The sequence below is a fragment of the Procambarus clarkii genome, chromosome 80, assembly GCF_040958095.1.
Source record: "Procambarus clarkii isolate CNS0578487 chromosome 80, FALCON_Pclarkii_2.0, whole genome shotgun sequence".
Lineage (NCBI taxonomy): Eukaryota > Metazoa > Arthropoda > Malacostraca > Decapoda > Cambaridae > Procambarus > Procambarus clarkii.
In genome coordinates this window covers 9,344,815-9,364,879 of record NC_091229.1, presented here as the reverse complement: position 1 = coordinate 9,364,879, position 20,065 = coordinate 9,344,815, and the positions used below count along the sequence as shown (strand labels likewise).

The window sequence follows — 20,065 nt, the reverse complement described above, 5'->3', positions numbered from 1 at the left end:
ACAACACCTTATATATACGTGCAAATGAAAATTACACATAATTATACAGACCTCAGGGTGTCCACTGACAACCCTATTTCACAGGCGTGCCTACCTCTGTAAATGATATAATTAACATGTGGCAACATGGCATAAATCTTGACTCTGAACGATATATATATAATCGACAGATCAACGATCACTTACATGGTAAATATCTACACTGACCGGTTTACATACTCGAGTCAGTCTACACACAAAATATCTATATACATCTATATGTGTGGTTCTGTGTATAACATACACCTTCAGGTACATCACAGTCAGTCACCCGGACGTCAGTACAGACAGCTGTCTCTCAGCTGCTTCCCTCGCCCTGGCAGGCATTATGGGACAACACAGCTGTTACCAGAAATAACATTAGTCCAGAGACACTGCATACCTTACAAATAACGTGTACTCACGATTACCACTCATTAAATTCCTTTCCCCGGTCACAACCTCACTTGTTGAAGAACACCTTGCTCGTTTCCACGTGCGTCGACTAGGTGTGGCTCTAGGGTGTGACCAGGGCATGTGACCAAGCATGGCCCAAGGGGGGTGGCCAAGACATGTGGCCACCGCGTGGCCCTAAAGAGTGGCCACGGAATAGCGCGGGGCGGTCACAGCGTCCCACCCAGGATGAGGTGGCGCACGGTGTGGCATGCGGTGTGGCCCACAGGCGGGTGGCCAGGGTGTGGCCATCAAGGGGCCCCACGGTGCCTGGCCACGTAGCGGTGCGTCGTGGGATAGCTGAGACCTCATCCTAGCGCCTCAGGCGTACACAAACGTGGGTGGCAGATTCACTCCCACCCACATCACACCACGAGCATGCCTCGCTCATACACCGGGTGTGATAATGGCCGGCGACACAACATGGTGGACACAGCAAGGTGGAATTTCAAAGTCCAACAGGGGCCTGTAATCTCACCTCAATTACACTGGGAGGCCCTGCCCTATTCCACCAATTGTTTGTTAACCTAAACAGGATAACACATAACACCAGATGTGAGCAACCACATCTGATACACCACGAGGCTTGCCAGGTGCCTCATGGGTGAGCACTGTCTGCTTGTCTTACACAGTTCTATTCTTATTCTTTGGCCCCAATTCACGCAAATTGGATGCCGACACAATCCACGATGGCAGGATTACTGTGCGTGATGAGTAAAGGAGATAACACAGCGATAACGGGGGTGGAGGTGGCAGACACGCCACCCCCCACCTTCCTGGGCATCCAGCCCACTTGCTCGCCCTCTCCAGACTAAAAATTTGGCGGACCAGGGAAACTCAAAATGCTCGTTTTCCCCCACCTTGTCTTGACCAATCAGCACAAAGTCGGCACAGCCTCTTGTGCCGCTTCCAATTACAGCCGTTCGCGCCTAAACACTCCCACGAGGCTGAGGTGCCTAGACGAATCACAGACGCCCTCACCATGAGGCGTCGCGTGACGTCACAAGGAGGGGAGGCCTAGGAGTGTGACGTCATACCTCACATGGTGGTGGAGGCAACATTCACCCCTCTGTCCCCCCACCTCTAAAACCGTTGGCTAGTGAAGTACCCACCTACACCTCACACTCTCAAGTCCCATTTTCCCAGAAAACAGGATAAATTCTGTAACTCTCTCTACAGAGCAGTCACAGACCTCTGGCTAGTCTTAAACGATCGTCCTTATCATAAGCTTTCATCCAACTCCAAACAAGTGCATGTAGTTTGAAAACTTCTTGTCTAGAGTCCTAGAGCGACTCTAGCCTAATCTAGAAAACTAGAAAAACTAGCTGAGGGAATTTTCATTCCCTCATACCAACAGTGTGTTAGCTGCTGGACGTATGCAGTGTTGTATGAACCGACATACCCGGGATTTGGCCAGGAAGAGTTATGCGATGGCAGTGGTGCGTCTGTTGAGAAGTGCTGTTAGTGAGCTCCTATAGACTTCTGCCAGGGTGCTAGCCACCCCTGTATGTGATTATTTGGACCCCTGTCAGCGTGTTGCTGAAACCCTCTGCCAGTGTGCATCTGGAGAGCAGAGGTCGGGTATTGGCACATCGTGACACTACGGTGTTTGTGGACTAGCCCATGTGGAAAAAGGTGAACTCGCCGGTGTTTGCCATTAAGTGTGGACAACGTGCACCTGGAAAGTGGATTCACCGGGATTTGATGAACACTGCCAATGTATTGTGTCCTGAGTGAAAGCGACACTTTTTAAATATGTGTAGTAATACTTTAATATAATATATTTATAGTGGTGAAGGTGTTAATTAATATACTGATGAAGGTGTAATTGTGTATTGTTTATCCCTCCTTTATTCTTTGCACTACTTCTTGCCACAGCCATTTCAAGAAATAGCTACTGCCACAGCCATTTCAAGAAATGGCTGTGGCATTTAACCCCAAGTTACCACCGACTTGGGGTTGGATAAAGATGAACAGGTTATAAGATACATTAACAGCAAGAACCCGGTTACTGGCCCAAAATGGTCATAACACCCCCCCTCACCCCATACCCTCCTTGGCTACCCTCACCCCATATCCTTCCATTCGCCCTCTCCTCATACCGTCCCTGTCCTCCCTTCCCTTGAACTCCTGAATCCTCTGAAACCATGTTAACCAGCTCACAAATCTCCACACCTATGAACCAGGTTCCCCCATCAGCAGAAAGACCACCAAGAAGAGGAAACAAGAATAGACATGAAAAATCTGTGCTTCACAGTAATGTACACAAACATAGATGGGATTACAAATAAATCAAGTGAACTTGAGGAATGGGCATAAGAAGAAAACCCCAGACATAATAGTACTCACAGAAACAAAGCTAACGAAAAGCATAACAAAGGCAGTTTTTCTGCAGGAATACTGTGTAGTTAAGAAAGAGAGGGAAGGAAGATTTGGAGGTGGAGTAGCTCTGCTGATAAGAAAATAAAGCGTTTTGAAGAAATGGTTATCCAAGATTTCAGTGACTACATAATAGGTACCATAGCAATTGGGGGACAAAAACGTATAGTATTAGTCATATATATAACCCTCCCCCCCATAAAATGACGGCAGATGCAGACAAGAACATGGCTACCATTAATATAATAGAGAGAACAGCTTCCGTCACTAGCCAAAACAGATCCAGATTGCTAATCATGAAAGACTTCAACCACTTGAAGATAGATTGGGAGAACAGAGAACCACATGGAGGACCAGAAACATGGAGAGCTAAGCTGTTGGACATGGCAACAAGAAACTTTCTATGCCAACACATCAAGGGACCAACAACAATGAGAGGAGAAGTAGAACCAGCAATGCTTGATCTGATATTCAAACTGAATAAGTCAGATATAAGGGAGTTAAGTTGTAAGCCTCTTGGGAATGAGTGATCACAGTGTACTCGTATTTGAGTACCTGGTAGAACTAGGATTGATTTCCCCCCAAAACGAACTAGAAAACAATGGGATGGCATATCGAAAGGGTAATTATGAGGAGATGATAAAATTCCCAAGAGAAATACCATAAGACACAGAACTCAGAACTAAAACTATACAAGACATGATGGACTATGTCACTCAAAAGTGTCAGGAGGCAGTAAGCAGGTTTATCCCGGCCCAAAAGGAAAAAAAATGAGTAGCAAAAGAAGAACCCGTGGTTTAATAGGGCAAGTATGGAAGCAAAAAACGGAAAAAAAGGGCGAGGAGGAACCTACGAAATAACAGAAGACCAGAATGCAGAGAGAGATACCAGAGAGTCGGAAACGAATATGTCAGTGTGAGATGAAAAGCAGAGAAAAAGTATGAAAATGATATATCACATAAATCCAAGACCGAACCAAAACTGCTCCATAGCCAAGATAGATAGCCACATCAGGAGCAAAATAACAGTAAAAGAACAGGTGATGAAACTTGAGGACAGGTACACAGAGAATGACAAAGAGATGTATGAAGAACTCCACAAGAAATACCAGGAGGTCTTCACAACAGAATGAGGTGAAGTGCCTGAGCTGGAAGAGGTCGCAGTAAACTAGGCGTCCTTGTAAGGTTCGAAATTCCCTGTTTGATCTGGACGTGAGAAAGGGTGTTGGTCCGGACGGAATCTCACCATGGGTACTAAAAGAGTGTGCATTAGTACTTTGCTTTGCCACTCTCCATGGTGTATAGTAGGTCACTGGAGACAGAAGACTTACCAGAAATATGGAAGACGGCTAATGTAGTCCCATATACAAAAAGAATGGCAGGCAAGAGGCACTGAACTACTGGCCATTGTCCTCAACTTATATACCATGCAAGGTGATGGAGAAGATCCCGAGAAAAAGTTTAGTAGCACAACTGAAGAGAAGGTACTTCGTGACACCACCACCATGAGTTTAGGGATGGTAAATCTTGCCTCACTGGTTTAATAGAATTATACGATCAGGTGACAAAGATTAAGCAAGAAAGAGAAGGCTGGGCAGACTGCATTTTCTTGGACTGTTGGAAAGCTTTTCATACAGTACTCCGTAAGAGGCTGGTGCATAAATTGTAGAAACTGGCAAGAGAAACTAGTAGGGTACTCCAGTGGATAAGGGAGTACCTAAGCAATAGGAAACAGAGAGTTACTGCGAGGAGTCAGACCTCAGATTGGAGTGAAGAGGTCACCAACGGAGTCCCACAGGGTTCTGTGCTTGGACCTTTCCTGTTTTTGATATATGTAAATGATCATCCAGAGGGTATAGACTCATTCCCCATAATGTTTGCTAATGATGCCAAAATTATGAGAATGATTAAGACAAGGGAGAACAGCATGAGGCTTCAAGAAGACCTGGATAAACTGAAGGAATGATCCAACAAATGGTTGTTAGAGTTTAACCCGAGCAAATGTAATGTAATAATGATAGGTGTAGGGAGCAGAAGGCTAGATACGAGATACCATTTGGGAGATGAAATTCTTCTAGAATGAGAAGAACTGGGGGGTTGATATCATGCCAAACCTGTCTCCCGAAGCCCCTATCAAGAGGATAACATCAGCAGCATATGCCAGTTTGGCTAACATAAGAACGGTCTTTAGAAACTTGTGTAAAGCATCATTCAGAATCTTGAATACCACGGTTTCAGGACCAATCCTGAAGCATGCGACTCCAGCATGGAGTCCATATTTTGTCAAGCACAAGACAAAATTAGAGCAGGTTCAAAGATTTACCACCAGACTAGTGCCCAAACTGAGGGGCATGAGCTATGAGGAGAGACTAAGGGAATTAAACCTCACGTCGCTGGAAGACAGAAGAGTTAGTGGGGACATGATCGCCATATACAAGATTCTCAAAAGAATTGATATTGAAGACAAAAGACAGTTTATTTAACTCAAGCGTCACACACAATAGGGGACACAGGTGGAAATTGAGTGCCCAAATGAGACATTGAAACATTAGAAAGATTATTTTTTAGTGTCAGAGTAGTTAATAAATGGAATGCATTAGGAAGTGATGTGGTGGAGGCAGACTCCATATACAGTTTCAAGTGTAGATATGATAAAGCCAATAGGCTCATAAACCTTTACACCAGTTGATTGACAGTTGAGTGGCGGGACCAAAGAACCGAAACTCAATCCCTGCAAGCACAATTAGGTAAGTATAACTGGATGTAAGGAATTTCTCCCGGCAGGCATTTATTTGTTTACTAATTATTAGTTTATTAAGTTTATTTCCATTAATTATTATTAATTCAAAGTGGAATGTATTTTTTAATTATTTTTGAGAGTAAGTAGACTATATTTTGTAGGACTGTATATTTAAATTTTACCCTGCTAGGAGTTTCCACATTCACAAACTTGAAGGGGGAAGGTATATACGTAGCCTATCAATCAAAATTATTCAACTAATAGAAATATGTTACTATGGACTGACAAGTCTGTCTGAAACATGTTCCTTTGAGGAAATCCAGAAAAAGGTCCAAAGTAGAAAGAATACGCAGACAACACTATAAAAGAAGGAAAAAAATAACCAAAATGCTTAAGCAGACACGACTTTCCTGTCAAAGAAGGAATAATTTAAATAGGGAGATTGAAGAAATCAAGCAGAAATTGAAACACTAATACCAAACTGAAGAGAGACAGTTAGAACAGAAAGCAATTGAGGAAATAAAGAAAAATCCAAAATATTTTTCACATATGCGAAATCAAAAGCAAAAACCACTCCCTTATTGGATCTATTCGTACACGGAGGATAACAAAGAAATTAGTGAAATCCTAAAAAAAACAGTGTGAGGACATGTTTAGCACTCCAATAAGCAACATGAAAGTGAAAGATCCAGACAATTTCTTTATGCCTGATATCCAAACTCCTGTAAATATAACTGATAACAACACGAGCGCACTAGATTTCGAAAGAAAAATTGAAAACATGCCATGCACTCAGCTTCGGTTCCAGACTCATGGAATTCAATATTTATAAAGAAATGCAAGGTGCCAGTAGCACAGGCACTCAGTATAGTGTGGAGGAAGAGCTTGGACTCGGGGCAGATACCAGATGCATGTAAAGTAGCAGACATAGCCCCTCGACACAAGGGAGGGAGCAAAGCATTGGCAAAGAATTAAAGACCAGTTGCACTAACGTTCCACAAAATAAAAGTGTTATGGTGTTTGTTTGTTAGTGTTTATTGTCGAAAATATCCAATACTAGGTGAGTACACACACACACATATCCTAATATATGTTATATGGACAACGATATATGATCCTGATATATGGACCCTGTATACCACTTATGTCAGACCAATCCTAGAATATGCAGCTCCAGCCTGAAGTCTATACCTAGACTATCTATACACAAGACAAAGTTAGAGAAGATTCAACGGTATGCCACTAGGTTCGTCTCGGAACTGAGAAGAATGAGCTACGAGAAAAGGCTAAAGGAGTTGAACCTCTTGTCCCTGGAAAACAGAAGAGTAAGGGGAGATATGATAACCACCTACAAAATTCTCAGGCGAATTGGCAGGGTGGACAAAGACACACTCTTCAGCACGGGTGGAACACGAACAAGGGGACACAGGTGGAAACTTAGTAACCAGATGAGCCACAGAGACGTTAGAAAGAATTTTTTCATTGTCAGAGTAGTTAATAAATGGAATGCACTAGGAAGTGTTGTGGTGGAGGCAGACTTCATACACAGTTTCAAATATAGATATGATAGAGCCCAGTAGGCTCAGGTATCTGTACACCAATTGATTGACGGTTGAGAGGCGGGACCAAAGAGACAAAGCTCAACCCCGCAAGCACAACTAGGTAAGTACACACACACACATACCCCGAACTGAGAGGAATGAGCTACGAGGAGAGACTACGGGAATTAAACCTCAAGTCACTGGGAGACAGAAGAGTTAGAGGGGACATGATCACCACATACTGGATTCTCAGAGGAATTGATAGGGTAGATAAAGACAGGCTATTTACCACAAGGGACACACGCACTAGGGGACACAGGTGGAAATTGAGTGCCCAAATGAGCCATAGATACGTTAGAAAGAATTTTTTCAGTTTCAGAGTAGTAGACAAATAGAATGCATTAGAAAGTGATGTGGTGGAGGCTGACTCCATACACAGTTTCAAGTGTAGATATGATAGACCCCAATAGGCTCAGGAACCTGTACACCTGTTGATTGACGGTTGAGAGGCGGGACCAAAGAGCCAGAGCTCAACCCCTGCAAGCACAATTAGGTGAGTACACTGGAAGTACTTTCACAATAATCAACAGCCAGGAAAATCCCTGGTGTTACTTACATACAGACATTCTTTACGTGTGCACTTATGACCAGTACTGGACTTCTTCTCCTGCAAAAGATTACACCACATGGAATAAGAATCACCTAGAATGAATTTCCTAAAATCCTACCAGAGTGGAATATAACCACTAGGACAGCCCACTCTGTCCTTGGCTAATATATGTATTATCTGTTCCCGTGTGTACACACACACACACACACACAAATATACGCCTGCCCACACAGGTAAAATCCCTGTAGACTGACAAGAACGTCAATAAAGGTGAAAATCCCACGCGCCCGCACTTCTCTTCACCTCAACAGGTGCTTGGAGACAATGCTGGTGGACTACCTGACCCCCGAATCCAGGCATAGAGATAATAATCATAAAAAATCACACAGGGTACTTACTTCATTTACACAGCTGGATTATTCACGTACATACCCAAGTGTCCTACCATACCCAGGCACCTACTGTAGGTGGGTAGTCACGGCGGCTGGGCTAAGGTGCAACCCGTTCTCGCAAATTCGTAAAGTCAATATTGACTTATGAACTACGTGCATAGGTGATATACTAAACATAATAGATACCCTTAAAAAGATTCATAGAAAACACCGACCTTACCTAACCTTGTTAGTATCTTAAGATAAGCATCTTATTGCTTCGTAATTACAATTATTACTTAACCTATACCTATTATAGGTTAGGTAATAATTGTAATTACGAAGCAATAAGATGCTTATCTTAAGATACTAACAAGGTTAGGTAAGGTCGGTGTTTTCTATGAATCTTTTTAAGGGTATCTATTATGTTAAGTATGTCACCTATGCACATATTTAATAAGTCAATATTGACTTATTAAATTTGCGAGAACGGGTTGCAAGGTGATAGCCTAGGATGGAGTCTCGCGTGGCTCGGTGCGTTTTCGTACCCTTACTCACAGCACACGGCGCAGTTCCGTACCCCCACCAGCGAAGTGAGGTGTTCGTACACGAATGGCGTCTCTCACGAAATTCCTACGAATTTCTATGGGAAACCATGTCCCCAGAACACTTGACAAGATATTACCCTTTCACTCTACTGCTACAGAACACTAGCAGGTGGTCAGAATGTCTGATTAATCATTGAAATTGGGCCCCACGAATCTGGTAACTGCTTGTATGCTACTTTACCCACGTTCCACGATTTTGTTTCTACACTCCCTTGCTATGCCACCTAAATACGACGAGTTCCCCAGATTCTGCTACGTTCCATGTGTTGGAAATTTCCAACACTAATACAATACTATTGTATTATTATAAACTAGTATTAAAATATACTAATTACTGTAGTTACTAAAATTTACTAACAGTGATGTTCACATGAACTAACTATTATATCTGTATAAGGATGCTGGAATTCTTACGAAACTAAGCCCAGTATTGCGTCAGATTATACCTAGTTAAACACATTTATATCCAGTGTGTTAGAGAATTGAATGTGATTCTCTAAAATCATCAGTATTCCGTGTGATAATTATTTACGGATAACATAACTCCCAAATAATTCCAAATAGAGAGTTTTTAGTTACAATTGTTATCAAGTAATAATTTTACCGTCACGCGTGAATGCCATGGAGAAAACTAAAATCTTCTCCATTTCTTGTTTACTACCATAAGACGAGAAAGTAATAATATTTAACTCCTTAGAATTACAACCCAGTCTTTATTAAAGAATTTCAACCACAATTGCACGAAATAATATTATTCGTGATAAATAATTTCTGTGGCGAATGCGGGAGAGGGAGGAGTAGCCATTGTTGTGGACGAGACGCCAGGGTGTGTGGCGTGAAGTCTCGTGTTGCGGAATTGAGCAACAAGGTCTTGGTGTCAGAGTCTGAGACACGTGACGTTGAGATTATCAGCAAGAATTACCCTGGTACTCAACGTAGAACGAGTTAATATTGTTCTACGTGATCTGCAGTGACCGGCCAACTAATAACGCGTCGACATTCAAGCCAAGATATCAACCACGTGTACGACATTGTGGGAGTTTGAGCTTGGGACGCGGTTTCGGCAAGCTTCAACATAATCTGTACCCCTTAGCTAAGTATATAATTCCCTTTTGATGCATCATTAGAGATTGTATATGTCGGGGCAGCTTGTCGTTAGATCGAGCGACCTTAACAAATCCCATGTTAGTACCATAACTAATTTGTTTTCCATTTTCATGAATATAAATATTTCAGTAGCCTAGTTCAATGCTACGTAATATCCCTTAAATTTCAGCTCGCATGTGAGGAGTCCACGAGCTGTTACCTTACTCCGTGTTATTCATCTCCAAGTGTTTCTACGAGGAATTCCAGAGATCCCGAGGATGAGTCGTAAATGATGTCATTGAAATCGTCTTAAAGCTAAGACTTTTTGTACTCACTTATTTACTCTAAAATTCATTATTTATATGTCATATTATCTAATTGGATGCTGATCATGTACACTGGAGATAATCCGTGTTTATTTGAATGATTAATTTCTGATGCTAATGATCTTTATAATTACTGGTGATAATCTTCTATAGATTTCTTTAATTCGGTCATAAGATTAGTTATTACACAATGAACTGGTGCACGAACCACACTAGTTCCTAGACGTATATGAAGTTCTAGCAATAACCCACCAATGTAGGTGTTTGAGGCTTTGATTCAAGTTAATTATCTATACAGCCCATTAATTATTTAAGTGATTATACTTCCTAATATTTAGCCATAGACACTGGTTCTTCCTGGAGTTTCTAATGATCACTTTTTATTAGTTTCCCTCTTTTCTTAAAAGCGGGTGGTTCTTCGTAATTGATTTCATTAATTTAATAATTAAATAAATAGAGTCAAGCCCCAAATATCCCACACCATGGACTCTCGTCGATGTTGCTGGTAGCTGGAGATGTATAGTAGCCAACCGCCACGACGCTCTTTACTCAATTTGGCCGAATGAGCAAAGGAGGACGTCAGGCAAGGGCGAAGGCAGGAGGCAGAATGCGTCTTGAGGCAAGACGCCGGCATCTTCCCGGGTCCTCAAGCGAACCATTCAAAGGAAGGCACACAGCTGCCTAGCCTCTTAGCCAATCAGAGACGAGCTTGCATAGCCGCAGGGGCGACCCCAAGATGGCCGACCAAAATGGCCAGCTGGCATTGCGATGGTAGCAAGTGGTCCACCCTTGCCTCCACGCTTCGCGCCTTCCCATGCAAACCCTATCTCCCTCCAAGCTCTATAAAACAAAAGCTGTTGCTCGCTCTAACACTTTGCACATATATGCAACAACGGCCATTGTAGCATATTTGGAATCCTGAGGACTCGGGCTCTCAGATGAGCCCAAACTCGAGATGATTCGGTATGGGTTACCAGAACTAGTCCCATGCACGTGAAGTGCACGTGCTGAGTGCCACAGCACGTAAAACAAGTGGAAAGTTTAGCTGGTGTCAAACCATCCCCTCACAGGCAGCACCCTATTGGTCAACAATGCCACACACCTGGTACTGACCAATCAACAAGCAGCTGGCGCGGCTACCACAATGCATTGTGTACTCGTCTCATCCAGCGGTAAAGCTTTCCTCCCTCCTCCATATTTTCATGGCCGAAAAAGCCTAAAGCCATTTTCAAAACAATGAGAATCATAATTGCTGTCAACTGACAGTTCAGGCTACTCCTAAAATATACAAAATCTCTTCCCCATGCTTCAAGGTATATACAATTCAGGGTGATATGACTTATAAGTGGGATATAGGTTAAAAGGGCCTGAATTCTGTAACAACACACAATTGCTTCTTCAGCTTCAAAGGCCTGAAAATCGGTTTCTCCTCAAACTCTTTAAATATTTTTGTTGATAGTCTACATGGTAATTGCCCCAACTTTTCCTAATGCATCAACATAGTAACATGAACACAAAAAATAAATATACTTTTTTTTTAATAAATTGACAATTTTACATTTTCAAATAAAAATGTAAATTGTAAAATGTCACCAATTGTATTTTTTTTTTAATATTCATATGTACAGAAATGTGTCAAAGACATGCACTCCATGTATGTGTTCATATTCATTTACATATATTAATAATTAAAAACCTAACTCTTATGATTGCACACAGGACACAGTTTGCCTTTAAATATTTACATGGTAATCACTTATTTGCTGTTGGTAAAAGTTTATTAGTTCCAATTGTGGGCGCCCAGCACGTCCAGACACTGGGTGGTGATGTACCAGACATGGTCCTCATCTTCTTACTAGGGTCCTAGATGGGAAAACAAGGGACGCAGGATAATTTGTTGTTGTTAATGAGGGATGGTTACTGGAGGCCTGAGGAAGCTAATGTGATCCCCATGTATGCGTGGGAGTTTACACTTTTGTGATAGGCCTAAAACAACCCTGGTTGTGGTGTACACTATCAATGAAACAACCCTGGTTATGGTGTGCAGTTTAAGGGTTAATAATCCTCCATAGGTAGATAGGCCTTAATCCCAAAACCACTAGCACACTAGACCACTAGCCCTTACCATCAATAGCGGGAACTCACCCCAATTAGCACAAGTAGGTCAGAGTTTCATATATTGTTTCTTAGTGAAAACGTTTCATCGACAAATTTATACTAATTTGGACATTCTGTATGTTACATTTAAGCAGCAGTGTCATGTTTATACAGGTGTGATGAACCTCAATAATATTCCAGCATAAGGCCGATGAGGGGCCTACAAGAGGCTGCAAATGAATTTTGTAAATTAGTAATCATAGTTCTGTGATCAGGTCATTCAAATGAAGACGCTGTAATGTGAATATATTTACCGGTCATAATTACAGATTCCTCAAGCGCACGAATCATCGAAAAAAACTAGAACATTTTGAAAACTGAAAATGATTATGTAACACATTACTGAGTTTTATTGTTGAAGTGAAGTTTGGAAGAGCTTTAGAGCCCATTAAGTCTTCAAGCGCTAGACCTTATGAGCTCAATTCACCTTTATTATTTAGGTTAACTAACAAATGTTTGTAATAGCTTAATCCACTTAAGGTTAAGTAGCAACTGAATTAATAGCTTTATCCACTTAAGGTTAAGTAACAAATGACTTAATAGCTTAGATCAACGGACATTGGGGTTAGGTTTATCCAACAGTGTCATTTTGATGAGACACTGACCCTTACGTTAATTTGCACTACTATTTTGGTTAACTAGTGGAGGTCAATGGGTTGATTAGTGAAAGGCTGGTCTAATTATCTCCTTAAATTTTTATGTTTCATTATGTTATATTAAGCAACTCAGGCTCCTTAATAAAACATTTTTTTCTAGAATAATTGATACATCGCTCTATTATCTGGATTACCTTACTTAAGCCTTTGTTTCATATGACTGTATTTCTGAACAAATTATTATTACTTTATCTCTCAGGTTGTTGAAGGGTCAGATCCACTTAAGGAAACACAGTCACTGATAAACATGCCTACAAATTTGACCGATGGACCTCTGTGGCGCGTTCGACTTTTATCATCTACCCCTGAAGCCCTTCCTCCTCGGCCAGAGATAAACAAAAAATTTCCATATCGGAACACAGTGATATTTGAGTGCCAACATGCAGCAATTGATGGTGCTGATATCATAATGATTATTGGTTGGTTCCATAAAATCATTGATGACATGCTAAGCGGAAAGCCCATTGATGATTTGCAATTTGGTCAACTTGCAGACCATAGTCAGACATCGGAAATTACCCAACAAATAAAATCGGCTCTTGAAAATGATCCTGAGCGGTTGAGCTCATTAATTAAACTTAAAAAACAAGAGCCTGCCACTTCTGTCCTCATTGAAGCTTTCGGAGCCCCAGAACCATCTCAGGCAGAGACAAATTACTTGGAAAATGTTTTTCTGAATATCTCAGATGTTGATAAGTTTCATGCCAAGTGTCAGTCTGAAAATATATCGTTCAATTCAGGATTTACGAGTGTAATTAACACGGCTCTTGTTGAGGTAGTAATGGAGGCTGGCTTTACACGAGACGCCTACAATATTAGGAGTCGTATTCCCATTGATATGCGTCGTTACATGAAAGATTACTCCAAGACCTTCCTTTCGGGTTTCCATGGTGCTCCAATGTTTCAGAGCATTTCAACACCTTACAATGTTAAAGATCATTTCTGGATGTATGCAAAGCAGTATGATGTTCAGTTTCAGAATAACTTGAAGAAAAAATCATTTATTGAAGATATGATCATTGAGAGAATGCTTCGGCCAGCTGATTTTTCTCCTGAGAAATTCTTTGCAAATCCACAACCTATTACGAGAGACTATTTGTTTACAAATATGTTTAAACATCTTTCCAGAACATACGGAGTAGGTAAACATGTTCAGCTAACAGATTTTAAAAGTTATGTAAATATTCATGCTCTTGACGTTACATTCATCTGCTACTTACTCAAAATATGTGAAGAGATCCGGTTTGATGTCTGGTACTCGTCACGGGGATTAACAAAAAATACAGCACAAAACATTGTTGACAGAACTGTTTCAGTCTTCAGTGAAATTTGTGAAGATATATAATGTTTAGATGTCAGATCAAGGAATTCCTTCATATGTAAGAAATCATAGATGTCAAGAGTGAGTCACTTTGGGGCTTAAATAGCCAAATTACATTTCAATATTTACTGTAACATTTCGACGTATATGTACTTAGTAATGTGTAGTGTAAAATTGGCTCCAGCAAGTCAGTGATAGATAGTAAGTGCTCTCAAAACATAAAGCCTCATTATCCAGCCTATCCACCTGTTTTGGTGAGTACTAATAGTAACGATGAGGTCATTGCTATATATACCGATGTACAACGAAATTAAAGAGTAGAAATCTGAACTAATGAGTTGAACAAACCGGAAAATTATTTTTTACTTGTGTTGCTTTGACACACACCCTCATGTGATGACTATTGTGCATCTGGGGGTTCCAAGAATTATCCTCATGGCTTCATTTCTAATTCTCTCTAAAGCTTTACTCCTATTGCTAGAGAGACTCATAAGGTGCAGGGCAATGTAGTCCAATAGTGACATGATGGACATGTAGAACATTCTGGCATTTTTTACATTGATAGAGGTGACTTGATCATTAAGTTTTTTCTTTTTTTGAGATATATACAAGAGTTGTTACATTCTTGTACAGCCACTAGTACGCGTAGCGTTTCGGGCAGGTCCCTGGAATACAATCCCCGCCGGGAAGAATCGTTTTTACAACCAAGTACCTATTTTACTGTTGAGTTAAACAGAGGCTACAGTTAAGGATTTGCGCCCAGTAAATCCTCCCCGGCCAGGATACGATCCCATGACAAAGCGCTCGCGGAACGCCAGGCGAGTGTCTTACCACTGCACCACGGAGACTGGTGGTGTCAGTCAGTTTTCCTTAAAATTCATTTCAATTTTAATTCTGATGACCAAATACACAAAATATCATCACCCTAACTAAACCAAGGAATAATTCTGGGGGTAATTTTACAAATAAATTTCTTTAAAACATTTCTTATACAGATTTGAAAGAAATAGTTTTTCTTTCGAATTAATTTTTTCTTTCGATTAATTTATCATCAGTAATGATTTGGAACATTCTTTAATTTGTTAAAAATCATTTAACTAAAGATCATATAAATCCACCGAACTAGTCAAATGCGAATAAGAAATAGTACCAAAGTGTGGGGACAAAATTTTAGCGAGCCACTTAGAAAGCTTAAAGATAATGGGTCCCACAAAACTTATAATAGGCCTTGTGGTATAATTAGGCTTATGAGTCTTGATTAAATGGAATGATAATAACTATTGGATAAAATTTGTGTGGATCCCTTCCCTTGCAGGTGGAAAACATGACTTTGTAGATCGATTGGATAATGAGGCTTGCAGGAAAGAAAATATTGATTATAACTTTGGACTATCTAATGCAATTATTAGAAGCATACAAATTAAAGAAATTAATTCAGATTTAGAAGAACTAAGAAATGCCCAGAGACCTGAAAGCTGCAGTATTAAAAGGTTTGACAAGTTTTGTAATAATAGGTATTTGTATGTCAGCACAGTAACCGGACCAGGCAATGTGATGTAGTCATTACCCGAATTCGCCTTGGCTATAGGCACATCTGGCAGGTTAGTGTGGATGAGCCACTACCAGAATATTCCGATTGAAAACAAACCTTCAATGCATTCACTAGAACACTATACTGTTGAATGTGAAACCGTAAAAGATTTTAGACCACCTGGCCTATTGTACCACCAACTGTGTAACAATTTCATTGAATCTGGTGTACTGGACGACATCCTAAAAATTTATCCAAAATTTGCTTGTCCATTTTAAATAACGACGAACAATTATATATATATATATATATATATATATATATATATATATATATATATATATATATATATATATATATATATATATATATATATATATATATATATATTGTGAGAGTTTGTTTGAGAATTTGTGGAATAAAATGAAATTGGTATGAGGAATTTTAGCTCGGAAAATTTCTAAGAATTTTCTTTATTCTTTAACCTTTATTCCTGTCGTGATATTCAGTTAGGTCGCCTGAGGAAGGACTTGCTTAGCTAACACACCAGTGTAGTAAACAGCTCATTCCTCACTTTGGGGCCATGTATGAACAATTGACTAGGCGCGAGCAAACGCCGAGACCCCAATGAAAATTGAAATCCCCTCTCTTAGGCCGCCGACCTTCGCCAATCGCCGAAGCGAATCTAACGAGTAGGTCACGGGCTCTCACAACAATAATTTATTGTTGTGTGGTGCCGTATATTTGATCCAAAGCTCAGAAAATTAGTTTCAATTTTATTAGTCGAGTGTGAAGAACATTTGCATAACAATAATAATGTGTGGGGTGTAACGAAAAGACAGTGTTAACCATAACAACTTAGTTTATTCAATAAAGTACTAACTACTACAACAAAACAAAAGGAAATGTCAATGACGTTACTCGAAATCCTTCCTGTGACACTATCAATGACAGCTAGACACCAGCCCCTCGGACTGCATAATGAACTAACTCGAACATAAGCGTGACCACAGAGGAATCAACAAGAAACAAGAACTAACAGATCTATAATCACAATTAAAACAAATGACACAGTAGGTTCTGAAACACGTCTCCAGTAACCTCCTAACTGTTCAACGCCTCAGTGCAGTCTACACCTGCAACAGCGGTTGCAATGCAATCAAATCAGTAGTCTTCCAATGACAACAATAACTAATAGGTTTACTGGCAACTCCAGCACCCTTCCTCAAATTAATCCTTACGTTAACACTCCGTCCCACGGGCGATCAACAATCAATAACAATTGATTTACGTTAATAACACAATAACATTTACGTTAATAACAAGGTAACATTTACGTTATATTAATAACACTTACAACTGTCACTAGTAACGCGGAAATTACACAACACTCTACCTGTCGAGCATTCAGTGAGAGAATCCCATTAATCCCTGTACTACCAGACAGCTGATTAATCTCTTTACTAGTTACGTTAATCGGTTACTAATCACTCAGCGATGGTAAACTCTGATTTACAATGTCCAAAGTGCTAAGAGAACGGTAATCACTCGTGATTACCTTTAGAGTAATTAATTACTATCCTCAAGATCAATAATTAACCAATTAAAATACGCAACCTTTCACACTGGCTCAGCAATTTACATTAAGGTATGAATTCCGTCTAAGCCTTCCATACTCAGACCAATTCAGGTGGCTAATAACAGTAATTAGCCCCACGTTTACGTTATTCTAAAATGACGTTACTCCTCCCACGAGTCAATCAAGTGCCGGTACTTCCGGACAGATAACGACGTTACATTAATGGAACAATGTAGCCTTCGTGTGAGTCGATCAAACAAGGATCGAGGTTAATTACTTTGACTTCCTGAAACACGTCAATTACCCGGCCCACTGACCGTTAATTACGACAGACAATACTCTAATTCTTATCTGGCTGATGGCTAGGTTCCTCGAGACTACCGTAGCTGCTTACAGGAATGTAAATTAACCCAAACGTTTTCTACGTTACTCAAATTGTCAAAGAACAAATTCTCTTAAAGCAATGGGCGTTCCCTTGGTTACGTTATATTAATTGCCTCGCAATCACCTCACTCAATACTGTACTTCGATGTCCTACCAGATAACAGGAGAATATATGTGTACCCAAGTACTCGTCTACAGCCGAGTTCCCCCACGACAATGACAAATCACACTAACAAACCACAGTGATTTACGTTACAATCCGGTTGCAATGACAATACTGCAGAACCTAGTAAAATGACCTACAGGACATGAACCCTCTAGAACACTGCCCCACAATGACTTACTGAACTGCAATCACATACGGTGATGCTCAATACTAGCAACAATCACCATCAAATAACAACCCCTTTGCAATAACACACACGGCAAGTACTCTTAATTTCCAAATATTAGGATACTGCACACACTTACTTACTGTTGCAAATGACCCCAGTGCTCTCAATAACCCCCTAGAGCATAGGTCAATATATATATCAATCACCTCACAGTAAATAACACAATAACACTGGGCACCGTGACACTATGATTATATATATATATATATATATATATATATATATATATATATATATATATATATATATAATTACTGCTGACACATGTAGCCTACAGCTATGAAACGTTATTGGGAACACTAAGGAGAATCTCACACTCCTTAAATCACATGGGTGAGTGATTTATCGATCACGCATGCCAATAAACACTCTCGAGAGTTACGTTACTTGACAGAGCGATGGCGGTCTCTCCAGACCGCCTCGTCACTCACCAAAATTATGTTACTACATATATATATAAATATAAATCACACTTGTCACGTCCCTGGGAACAATACAAGAAATTAAGACCACACTGTGGTACACTCCACAATAATCATTGCCAGGAATCACTGGCGTTACACATACCTGAGCGCTCAGTGTTGGAATTCCACACCTGCAAGACCACACAAGGAAATGATATCACTCCGTCCCACGGACGATCAAAAATGATTACCACAATGAAATAATATAATTATTACATGGACAACCTCTCAGTCCTTGGCTAATCTATGTATACTCTGTTCCCGTGTGTACCCACACACACACACACACTGTACGTCTGTGTACACCAGACTTAGTCCCTGTGGACTGACAAGATAAGGGTGATAATCTCCTCGTCTACACTCCACTCCACCTGAACAGGTGCTGCGTGACAATGTGACGGAACACTTGACCTCGAATTCAAGCTTTAGAGACTACTAATCACCAGAAATACACACATAGGTACTTACTCATTCACACTGCCGGCTGCACACCATTCTCATACATCAGGCACCCCGCTATAGGTGGCTGGCTCGCTCCGGGTGGCGTAGGCGGCGGTAACACCTTACGTGGTATTTATTCGAAAAATTGGCGCACACTCGAACCCCGTTCGTACCCAGGTGACGCGCACAACGACAGCGTCTCACACCAACATGGGAAATTTGCCTTAACACTGACACGAATTTCCCTGTTCCCATCGACTGCTACAGAGCACTAGCAAGTCTAATCAACACTGGTATGGGATCTACGAGTCTGGTACTGCTCGTATGCACATTCCCCACGATCCCAGATCACTGTACCTTTACCCCCTGTACACAATGTCTTAAACCCCTCCAAGCGACGACCTCGGCCGGATTCTGTGACGACCGCTGTCGTTGGTGAAGCAGGAAGCATCAGCAGTTGAGTAGTCCAGCCACCATGACGCCCTATACTTCAATTTGGCCGAATTGAGTACAGAGAGCGTCTTGACAAGGTGGCAGCTGGGTTCAGAATGATGCTCACACCGACGACTCCTGCGTCTTTCTCGAAATAACCAATGAGAGGAAGGCATACAGCGGCCTACCCCTCTCATCCAATCAGCGACGGTGTAGCATAGCCCCTAGGGCAACTCCAAGATGGCCAACCAACATGGTGGCTCAAGATGTTTACTAAGATGGCGGCTGTTTCCATGACAACGATTCAAGTGGCCAGTGAGCGCGGGAGGCCCACAGCTCACCCACGCCTGGGCCTAGCTGTTCCCGCGCAAAGTTGAGTCTCGCTTCTGCCATACAAGGAGATGATGCTATCAGCTCTAGCACTGTCCACAGACATGCCACCCCGGCCAGGGTAACATTTATGGACTGCTGATGACTGGGGCTCTCACATGAGCCCAAACACTAGATGTTTCGGTTGCTGGTTACCAAACTTAAGTCCGCCCACTTAAGAAGTGCACTTAACAAGTGTACTGGC

At 41.1% G+C, this 20,065-nt stretch overlaps 1 protein-coding gene across 1 annotated transcript in view; it reads left to right on the top strand.

Annotated features, from left to right (window-relative positions):
- The window catches only part of LOC123752055 (uncharacterized), a 156,635-nt gene extending 142,040 nt beyond the window's left edge, over positions 1-14,595 (top strand). The window contains exon 5 of the mRNA XM_069314745.1: positions 13,144-14,595. Within this exon, the coding sequence (XP_069170846.1) occupies positions 13,144-14,289 (1,146 nt within the window). The 3' untranslated portion in view covers positions 14,290-14,595. The remainder of the gene's footprint in view (positions 1-13,143) is intronic.
- Positions 14,596-20,065: the final 5,470 nt, after the last annotated feature.